At 41.2% G+C, this 11,136-nt stretch overlaps 2 protein-coding genes across 3 annotated transcripts; one reads left to right on the plus strand and one right to left on the minus strand.

Moving 5' to 3' along the window:
- Positions 1 to 534: 534 nt before the first annotated feature.
- On the minus strand, positions 535 to 2,803 carry trim13 (tripartite motif containing 13). 2 transcript variants are annotated; one of them, XM_085374555.1, is made up of 2 exons: positions 2,757 to 2,803; positions 535 to 2,063 (listed from the first exon to the last, which is right to left on the minus strand). In XM_085374555.1, the coding sequence occupies exon 2, from the start codon at positions 2,055 to 2,057 to the stop codon at positions 849 to 851; it is 1,209 nt and encodes a 402-aa protein (XP_085230681.1). In that variant the 5' UTR covers positions 2,058 to 2,063; positions 2,757 to 2,803; the 3' UTR covers positions 535 to 848. The 2 variants fall into 2 exon arrangements, with proteins under 2 accessions (XP_085230681.1, XP_085230680.1); XM_085374554.1 differs by lacking the exon at positions 2,757 to 2,803 and adding an exon at positions 2,193 to 2,677.
- Positions 2,804 to 3,721: 918 nt separating this feature from the next.
- spryd7b (SPRY domain containing 7b) lies at positions 3,722 to 10,838 on the plus strand. The gene is made up of 5 exons (XM_085374517.1): positions 3,722 to 3,847; positions 4,819 to 4,935; positions 5,349 to 5,515; positions 8,759 to 8,861; positions 9,858 to 10,838. Exons 1-5 carry the CDS (start codon positions 3,742 to 3,744, stop codon positions 9,953 to 9,955), a joined length of 591 nt encoding a protein of 196 aa, XP_085230643.1. The 5' UTR covers positions 3,722 to 3,741; the 3' UTR covers positions 9,956 to 10,838.
- Positions 10,839 to 11,136: the final 298 nt, after the last annotated feature.

Consider the following 11,136-nt stretch of genomic DNA (forward strand, 5'->3'; position numbering starts at 1 on the left):
AGATTAATTCAATTTAACCACGTGTTTTGAGTTTTAGGCCTCAAAGTTACTTTCATTTCTATTCAGACGCACAGCAGAAAACCAGAGAATATACACACTTCTATTAATTACCCACTCTGCAGGATTGACTTCACTGTCTGGACACAGTCATGCAATGAATGAGTCGCATAACAACAACAAAAAATAGTATGCACGACTGCCTGCAGATCTATGCTCTGACAGAGACCTATAAGGATGTAAGGTTTCATCCACACACGTCAACGAGCGGTGTGATCACCGGGAGCTGCGGTGTCTGCAGCCTGCTGAATTTTTCACACGGGCCCTGTTATGTAACGCTTATAACCTTGAAGAGGCTGCAGCATCACTATGGCGCAGAAGCCTCTGTGGGAGAGAGGCCGTGGATCACACTGCATTCTTTCATTACGCACTTGCTTACTTCATCGAATTGCATTTACATGTATACATTTGGAAAAAGCAGCCCGTTCTGAGCTGTCGCATTAAATAAAAACAAAGAGTTGACTCAAAATTCTCAGATTTATTTGTGAAAATCACGTTGAACAAATATGAAATGATTTTTTTTCTTTTTTAGGAAAAAAAAAAGGAATCGATTGCACATGGGAAAAAAAGTGAATTGGTGTTTACTTGATGAAAAGACTATAACCTCAGAGGATTAAGGGTTGATTCGTTTGATTCTATGGCTTCATCGAGGTTGCAGCTTGTTCAATAAGGCAAAAAACAAACAAACAAAAACAACTAATGTAAACAATTAGATGTTTTAAAGTACTCGCTAGAGTTTTACATCTCACTTGTCATGTGTAAATTATCTGACAGCTGTGAGTTAACGCTATCTAGTTAGTGGGTAATTTATAACTGTCAATAAAGCGGGCAGTAGAGTCGATTAACTGCATGATATATTTCTGACCTGCATCAACCACATCTATGTAAATGTCCTTGATTTCCTGGAGGCACGCACCGGTATGTGCAAAGAGAGAGAAAAGTGCAGCGAGAAGTGATTCAGCCTCCCTGGTCACATACGCTGTGAAGGTGTGCGGCAGCAGCAGAGACAGCACCACCGAGCTGATAAGTGTGAGGATAAGAATGCTGATCCATCTGGGCACTGCCATGCGTTTGTTCCCTATTCGGTAGGAGCCACTCTCGTGGGGGACCGACATCCTGTCCACTTCCCTGAGCCTCAATGAATCCCAGTTTTTAACGTCGAAATTACGCACAAGGGGACCGACGTCCATGTCTTTCCGAGACGGCAGTGGAGTATTGTTAAGCAGCTTTAACTTGTCCCGGAACTCTTGCATCTGCTGCAGAAAGCACAGGGTGTCGGAAACGCTCCCGAAAGACCCAGCGATGCTGAGCGCGCGTTTCTGCTCCTCCAGCGCTGCGCTCAGCTTGCTGATCTCCGGGTCGTATGCTTGCATCACCACCAGCTTTAGTGTTTCGAAGTCGGACAGGATCTCATTCTTTTTGCATTCAAGGGCACTGATGAGTTTCTCGAAATAGTTTTTTACCTTCTCTGCGTCCTTACTGACCGACAGAAGCGCCCTTTTCTTACTGGCTTGTAGTGTATCCAGGCAGGACAGGTAATCTGCGCTACGCCAGTTCTTCACCCCGCAAAGCAGCTCATCAAACGCCTTCTTTTCCCGTTCATACGCATCCTCCAAGGAGCAGAACTTGTGCCCTTCGTGGTCATTCGTCGCTGCGCAAAATCCACATATTAATTTCAAGTCGGTGGCGCAAAATATGTTAAGAGGCTGACCGGAGTGTTGTTTACATGCAGACATTTTGGGTATAACCTTTATTTTGCTGAACTTCTCAACTATCCCGCGCAGAGAGTAGTTGATCTGCAGGCTGTTTGCGCCGTTGTGGGGGGTCTCTTTGCGGCAGGTGGGGCATTTGAAAGGTGTCCTAAAAGCTGGACCTCGATTCCCCTCCAAGAGTCCCTCCAAGCATTTCTTGCAAAAGCTGTGTGAGCACAGCAAGACCCGCGGGTCCTCGAACAGACCGCAGCAGATTGGGCATGTAAGTTCCTCTTCTAGCTGCTCCATTGCACCCTGCAAACACATCATCCAGGCGTCAAATCGATACTCAATTTAGAAAACAAATGAAAAAACAAACCAACAACAAAACAAAAACCCAACAGCAAAAAAAGGACACGATAAAACGCACTACACAATACGCACCCACTAAGGGATGCCTCCCCATAAGGCAGAAGATGCAATATTTGAACACGAAAAACAATGATGCAGCATCGCAAAGGATACAGATTTGGCTGTCACGTTCCAAATGTGTGTGGAATATCCCCATCCCGAAAGTGAAACCGACTCGGATCCCTGTACGCGCGTAAAAGCTTGGATTGAGCTCTGCCAAAAGCTCCGTTTGAGCAATTTGGGTCATGCAACATCCTGATTTTTGATGTATCTCAGTTGCCAGTTGGCGTTGTAAGAAACTTTTAAAAAGAGAGAGAGAGATCTCTGCAGGTTGGATGCGAATCAGAATAATCAGTAACTTTATAGTTAACAGTAAATCATTATCTCCTAGCTGTGTATTGCAAAATAGGACGGTGGTTAGCTGAGCTGAGCTGAGCCCCTAAAATCCCCGTCGTCTAACCAATCCAATGCGACAAATTATCGACAAACAGCGCTTGCGTTAGAGTCGATCCTGTTGGCAAGGTACTGAAGGAGGGCTGTGACAGATTTTGCAAGCGCATAGTAACATGCAACTACTGGACCAAAAGATTCACTCACCAGCTGCTGACTGCTGAGACGCACAGTGCAACGTAATCATGGCGCTTGTTGCTGTGCAGACTTCGCCCTTTTCCGGGTTTGGAGTTAACCATTTCAGTGGCGTGCCAAATATTTTCTGCAGCATAAAAACTCCTCTATAACAGCGCACTTATAATTCAAACTGCACATAAATCCATACCGAAATGAAAACTATTGGCGTTTTAAAGCGATTTGACAGGTTTCTCCTTGAAGATCGGGATGTTTACGTTTTTAGCCCTGCGGGTAATTTGCAGAGGATCCCTGCTTGTCTGTTGGGGGAGGGGCTGTTGCTATGCAAAACATTCCAGCGTGAAAAACTGTCAACTAGGTTTTAGTAGCAGCTTTGCCGTTGCACGTTTTTTTTTCCTGCAGTGGACTACTTCTGTCCCTCGTGTTGGCACTTGTCAATATATACCTGCAAACGATTTACACGCTAAGAGGCGCACGTGTGGACCCCATCTGTATTAGCTTATATATATATATGTGTGTGTGTGTGTATATATATATTACAAACTACATTTAAATGCTTTGTTATTATGGAGCCTCAAGTTTGAACCTAAACTGAAAAAATATTAACTTAAAGTACATCAGGTGCACTGTGCTGGGCGAAAACAGCACATTAGTAGGCTATGTATCCACCATTAAACCTTTGATGTTTTCCCTCCAAAATTCACTCTCTCTTCGTTTCGGGTTATGTAACATCGATATCCAATAGTTACTTAGTCACGTGTAGAAATGTTGACCTTGATTTTCTTCCCTTGTTTCCATGCCATCAGGAGCAACTGCCTATCTTAGGCGCTGTGATTGGATACAGCAGGGGTAGCAGGGGCTTATGCTGCACCGCCCTCTGCCGCTGGGTGTCGCCGTTGCGCAGCGGGACCTCTTGACGCTTTGACGTCCAGCGCTCTTTGGTTTCTGGTCTAAGTTTGTTTCCGGATGTTCGGCTGGTGTCGTGGAAAAAATAATAATGGCTGCGATGTTTACGTGTTGTCTAGGCTGCTGCGGAGATGGCGGATCGGGGCATATTCCCCTCAAAGAAATGCCCACAGTTCAGTTAGATACTCATCACATGGGTAAGTGAAGTTTGCGTGTAATTCTTGCTGCTCATATAGGAGCAGTTTATGTCTACACACGCCCAGCTGCCTCTCTCCGTGTATGTGTGTGGCAAGGTGGTTTGCTACTTCCGCTGCTACTTCTAGCTCGCTAGCCGATAGCTGCTAGTAAATTTTTCTGCGCTGCTAGGCTAAGTGTTTCTGTGTGTTGCAGTGAGCTGCCCTAAAACGTTCATTTGGTAAACTTTCAACAGGGCTTTCAGTTGTTGCTAACCGCAGCTTGACATGACACAAGACAAAGACAGCAACAACTGACCGGACAGAAAATTGAACCTGAGCTCTTTTACAACTGTTCATGGATGGAAGCTGTCAGAATCCCCCTCTTTGCGCCCCAAAGAGAATTTAAGACACACTAAATTACTGTGATTTTAAGCAGAAAGCTGTATTTACTTTGTATCTTTGGACAGAACGGATTAATCAGCTCGTTTCAATGTTCACTGATAAATGGAGAAATATACACATTTGTCCATTTTTATCTTGGCCACAACATGTTTCCCACAACATTGTAAAGTATGACTTACTGCTTCCTGAAGATCTACTTAAGTAGACTTCACAACCGGCTGTGACAGTAGAAATCACGATACGTGTGCTTTTGTATTTGAGGGGAAAAAAAACCATGTTCACCTGTCTCAGCCTCTGCACATTAAGATGGAAGAGAACTAGTAATTTTTAGAAGATACAATCATAATTTAAAAGTTATGATATTTTTTAAATGGTAGTTGTTACCGTAAAATTACATGCATGGCCTCGCCTGTATTCATCATAGGATTACAACTTAAAGGCTATTTTTATTAAAGTGGTGATGGTCTGGATCAGAATGATTACAATATTAATAATGTAAAAGTCTTTTCAGCTGTTTCACGGGTATCATGTGATCTAGAAAGTGCATATTATAAGTTGAAAGTAAAATCGAGCCTTGCTTTGTCTTGCAGGCACAGATGTTGTCATTGTAAAGAGCGGCCGAAGGATATGTGGAACCGGAGGCTGCCTGGCCAACGCTCCTTTGCACCAGAACAAAAGTTATTTTGAGTTTAAGATCCAGTCCACTGGTGAGCACTTGGTTTTTAAGCCTTTTAGTTATCGTCTTCTTTTCCTTCATGATTGCAATTTTCTGCGTTCCTGCTGGGAGTTATTGACACACTATTTTTAGATGCACACTGGTCTTGTGACTGCATGCTCACTGGTTCATGCTTACTTCTTCTTGCAATGACCATATTTGAAAGCACACATTATATTTTTGTACATGTAGTTTGTGGTAAAAGAGTGATTGAGATGACATTCTCAACAGTTTTAAAACAAACAATCGGATCTCAGTCCAGAAAAACATTGTAGTAAAGTTTGTAACATAGATTGGAGGTCATCAAATATCAGGATAGTTTGGAATACACGTTTTAAAATGAACATGTTATTGGTGTGTGTGCCCTTCACATCTTCGTACTTGAGTGGTGTGCTTTGTGTGTAGGTGTGTGGGGGGTAGGTGTGGCAACCCAGAAAGTGAATCTCAACCAAGTGCCTATGGGCAGAGACACAAACAGCCTAGTCCTGAGGCACGATGGCTCCATTTACCACAATAATGAAGAGAAGAATCGTCTACCCGCTAACAGCATTCCTCAGGAGGGGGATATTGTGGTAAGTCACAAAAATAATTGGGCTTAATTACGTATTTAATTTTGATGCCCTGATCTTTGAAATGTTTAAGTGTTATTAGTTGGGCTGTGAAGCTAAAAATGGAGAACTGTTTTTTGGGGAGAGGGTTTTCTCGGAATCTCGTGGAATCAATTAGAACTGGGGTGGGAACTAAAAACATTAACTTTTATCCTAAAGGCTGTTCCAGAGATAAAAATATCTTCTGTTGTAAGTACCGAAACGATTCATTGCAGAGAACATACTCTACACAGCTGCTGATCATCCCTTTTTTATTACATATTATTGGAATTGTTCACAAAACTGTCAGGACTCGGAAATAAGTTTTAAAAAGATACAAGTTTAATGAGTTCAGACTTGAGGTTGGAACAAATTGATTTTTTAAAAGCAGATTGATGGTGTAGAAATTCCAACCATGCTCTTTATAGGGCAATGTTTGGTTCTGCCACTACTAGACAGTTTTACCATAATTTAAACTTTGGTCACCGTGGAAACCCTTCAAGTCTGTTAGTAATTAAAGGTTCAAGGTTCTTTATATGTCACATGCATAGTTATACAAGTATAACACACAGTGAAATGTAACCTGACATGCTCTCGACATGTGCAAAAAAGGGGGGGGGAGATAGAGGAAGAACAATAAATATATATATATATATATATATATATATACATACACATTGGGTGAATGTGCAGTAGTAGCAGGAGGCAGGTGAATTCTGTACATTAATAAGAATGTAAAATAAATCAGTCAGATTTATTTTACAGAATAGACAATATAAACATATTTAAAATTAAAGGAATTTGAAATGTGTCTGGGTTTAGAGTGTCTGGAAGAGAGTCCTGTCTCAGTCAATTATAGATTATGTGAGTTTAGATGATGTGAGATGTGTGTGTTTAGGGCCCGGATGGCTTGGGGATAGAAGCTCCTCTTGAGTCTCTCTGTCCTTGCCTGGATGATGCAGAACCTTCTACCAGATTGCAGAAGTTGGAACAGTTTGTTGCCAGGATGGGACGGGTCCTTCAGTATCTGCGCTGCTCTAGTCCGGCATCTCCTGGTGTAGGTGTCCTGGAGCGGGGGGAGAGCAATCCTGCAGCAGCGTTCTGCTGTACGGATCACTCTCTGGAGAGCTTTTTGGTCCTTCACACAGCTGTTCCCGAACCACGATGTCATGTTCTGTGTGAGGATGCTCTCCACAGCGCCTGTATAGAAAATCCTGAGGATCTTTGGAGAGACCCTGAACTTCCTCAGTTGTCGTAGGTGATACAGCGTTTTTGGTCTGGACCTGAATGTGGGCAGCCCATGTCAGGTCTGAGGAGATGTGGACACCAAGATACTTGAAGGACTGCACCCTCTCCACTCCATTGATGATAATGGGCTTGTAGTCTCTGTGCTGACCCCTTCTTAATAGTAGTACGAGTGCACCAAAGTCACCTGCCTTAAAAGAAAGCAAGAAGCTATTTCTACAGATTAACTTGACATACTGGAACTACGTAAATGCAAAGGAAGAAACTTGTGCAAAGAGAATTATGAACTCTTTCCCCCATAAAGACATTTGATGACCTCCCCTGTACCCTTTAATGGCGATTTTTGACACCTCAGACACTCCTTTTGATTCTTTTCCCCATAAAGACACGGTTTGATGACCATTAGAGTAGTTTCCGTATTTTTCCAAGGATAGCTGCATAGGCTGAGACCACCCTCGTAATTTCTGATGTGAACCCAGTTATTTGGTTTTATAAGCAGGCCTAAACTTTGACAGAAACCACTCAGATCCCAGTAGACTTTTAGTAGGCTTTAAAGGGGTAAAGAGTAAATCTATAAGTGATTATCATTAATTTTATTATGACACAAAGTATTTTAATTTTCATCAAATTCAGATCAGTCACTCACTCTGCACTGTGTTTCAGATTTAGCTGTTTGAATCTTGTCTGACACACACGGAGCGATCCATCTCTGCAAATATTTTTGCTAGAGAAACCAACTTGTATGAAAGTTGTGATTGATCGCTGAGTTGCTATACTGAGATTGTTTGACGTGTGTGACTGTGAACGTGCTCACCATACACACAATTCAAGATGAGCTTATATTTTTCAAAAAGCAATAGGATTAATCAGATCCAGCATTTGATCTGTAGTGTTTGTTCTATCCTATATGATGGTATTCTGCAGCCCATGTGCAATGAGTCTGCACATTTAATATCCTTTATTTATATCAAATAATCATAAAGACAGATGCAGTCACAAAGTTAAAAAGAATATAAGTGCACGGCCTCTCTCAGGGACAGTAACCGGACAGCTCATTAGCAGTCGATGCTTTTCGACAGTTGTTTCTATGTAAGTAAGTTGAACTTTACACAGCTTGTAACTAACTAGCTTGTAAGGTTGTGGTGGAGCACACATGTACGTTATCATCTGTTCTCTTTATCACTTCTTACTGGAACACTAGGCAGCTAAACAAACTGACATTGGCCCTCACTAGTGTTTCTTGAGTGATTCAGGCTACTTAGGCATACTTCTAAACTCTTAAGCCTTTGATTACAAAGGCTAAAATTTAATTTACGGGTTCAATCGGCTAAGTGCTGATGATTATTGCCTCTTTTCCGCTGATGCAGTGCAGTTTTGAGTCAGTTCTCGCTCGGCGCCTTTTGAGTACAAGCCCACATTTTGACAGGTTTGAAAACCAGCTGTGTGTGGAAGAAGTTGGGGTGATTTCTGTGGGAAGAATGTCATGAACACATTCAGTATGCGGGCTATAAATCATCTTTTTTGGGGGTAGCCCCTCCCATTGATGTCAGTGGTTTCAGCTTTGGGAGCAGCAGTTTTGTGCTACAGTGTTGGTGGGTTTGTTTGTTTTTGCTTTAAATGCGTAGAACCGGTTTTGTATTAGACACTAACACTGTGTTGGTGGCAGAGATTTAGCATGTCTTCATCAAAAAATGCTTTGGCATGTTTTTTAAATCCAACTTTGTCAGTCCCATTTTCATTTGCCATAAGAGGAGAAAGCAAAGAAGTCTGTGAGATGGGAACCTTAGTGTCTTGTATTGTCTTCTTGTCTTTGTTTATTTGATAAAAGTTCTGTTTAAAAGAGAAAAAAACAACTTTTCCTGCTTCTTTTAAAATATAGGAAAGATTTTAAACATGGCACAGATGTAAGCTGTGACCTCCCGAGATAAGATACTTCAACAAGAGTTTCATGCTTTTCTCAGCTTGTGTATTTGTGTTCCTCAGGGAATCACATATGACCACGTGGAGCTGAATTTATATCTGAACGGAAAGAACATGCATTGTCCTGCCTCAGGGATCCGAGGCACTGTATACCCTGTTGTTTATGGTAAGTTGATTTCATATGTTCACTAGTTACCAATGATTGCTAACTATATGATCATTGTTGCCTTACTTGAATATAACAAAAAAAAAATGTATGGATCTTTTTGTATTCGTTACAGCAGTTACAACTTGATTCCACTAGAGGGCTGTATTGCACATCTTTGCACAGCTGTTCTACAGACAGGCTGACAGTTTTAGTTGAATTGAGTTTAATAGAGTTTTTAATGTGAATATTTCGCCACACACAGGAAAGAGTGTTCTATTTGAACTGATCAAACACAGCTTTCATCGGAAGGCAGTGGCCTTGCCACGGAGAATCAAGACATGCATAATTTCGTCCAGTAAAAAGTTACTGCAATGATTTCAGTGACTTGATTCAGTTCTCCATCTGATGTGTGGAGCTTGTCCAGATAATCAGCTGGCGGTTTTATGTTGGACAGCACACATGTAAGATGTTTGCTCTTGACCTGAACTCTCTAACTAAAGCCGTGATCAGAATGCAATCGCAAGTGTCCCAAATTGCATTTAACATCCGGGGGGGTGTCATCACCTGGAACCTGATCACATCACCTTTAATTTGGACTGATTCCATGTGTACTTGTAAATCAGATCTTGGTGTAATATTGTGGCATAAACAGCCAAATCAGAATTAATTCGCTAGCATTTCCCGAGTGTCTGAGAGTTGTAGGTAAAAGTTGATGAAATCCGTTTCATTTATGCCCCCAATCCCAACCACTGTAATTCTGCATACGCAAACACATGTATAATGTGCTGTTTTCATCCCTGTGTTTGGTAACATTCTCAGACAACACACGTACACAGGCTCAGGTTGAGGTTTTGAGAGTTTATCTTATAAACAGAAGAAAACCTAAAGCTGTTTTCACAGAGTATATACTTTCAGGGTCTTTAAAGGTGAAATTCAACTATAGAAAAGTTAAGACGTGAACAAGAATACAGTGTCTGAACTTATGATTGATCGTGTCTTTATCTTCTGTTCTAGTGGATGACAGTGCCATCTTAGACTGCCAGTTTAATGACTTCTATCACACTCCTCCACAAGGATTTGAGAAGATCCTCTTTGAACAACAAATCTTCTAAAGGAGCACTTCGGCCTCAGCCCCTCTATATGTTGTCGCCCTCCTCTATATCTCTTAGCAACCTCTGTATCACTACAGTTTGACCTTAACTGGTAGTATCATTATGCGTGGCTTGGAGGCATCTTGTTTCGTTCCCCCTGTTTACTCTCTCTCTACTGCTGCTCTGGATTGACTTTAGAGTACCCATGAAGAAGTGGGGATTTCTCTTCCTTGTTCGACTACAATCGGCTGTCACAGTCCATGATGATGGAAAGCTGTAAAATCACAAACTTATGTAAATAATAATCGATCTGTATTAATTGAAAACCTTTCAGTTGCTGCTTTAATCCACAATACATGTGTGTAGATAACAGACAATGGATGTAATGGTATGTTCACTGTTTTTGAGGATGAGAAGCCATGTGTTATTGACATTGCTTTATATATATATATATATATCATCCAAAATATCATACTAACATCTCAGCATACACCCTGTATTTATTTGTATTTATTTGGTTTCCAGATCAAAGTTTGGCATCTTATTTTTTTGATATAATATGTATTTTGTTTTGGCCAGCAGAAGTTAGTGACCCAATGAAGGGTCAGCTATAATTCTAATACATTAACTATTGCGCTGCCTTTTTGAATTATCACGCAATGAAAACATGGAAGTACCGCAACACTTTTATGATTAATGTCACTGCATTATTTAGAGTTGATAGGGAGATTAATACAAACAATAAATCGGTGCACATTCCAGGAGGTGATGGTGCTGGAGACTGACATATTTCTGAAATTGGAAACACTAATATATATAAATCACTTCTTTGAGCAGCCTTTTTTTCACCCTAAAAAATATAGATTGTGTGTATTCTAAGTATCTGAATATTTCCAGAGCTGGTGTTGGTCGTCTCTGATTAGAGGTTGGTCGTCTCTGATTAGAGATACATCAGAAACGTGGAGTTGTCGTTATGTACAGATATCGCATATCCGCTGCTGAAGTGTGACGAATAAATATTTCAAATGCTTGTCCTTGTTTGCACTAATGATGTTATTGTATGAAACCAAATATTGTTGATTCATTAAAGTTTTGTGTCTGGCGGCATCATTCTGGACCACTGTCATGTCTTGAGATTGTAGATCATGAATCTGAGTTAACGTAGCGGTTTCGCAGCTTTTTTACGTCCGAAAGTCGTCGTC

This window comes from Diplotaxodon limnothrissa, linkage group LG16, assembly GCF_057381915.1.
Source record: "Diplotaxodon limnothrissa isolate DT_005_m linkage group LG16, D_limnothrissa_male_GT1.1, whole genome shotgun sequence".
Taxonomy (NCBI): domain Eukaryota; kingdom Metazoa; phylum Chordata; class Actinopteri; order Cichliformes; family Cichlidae; genus Diplotaxodon; species Diplotaxodon limnothrissa.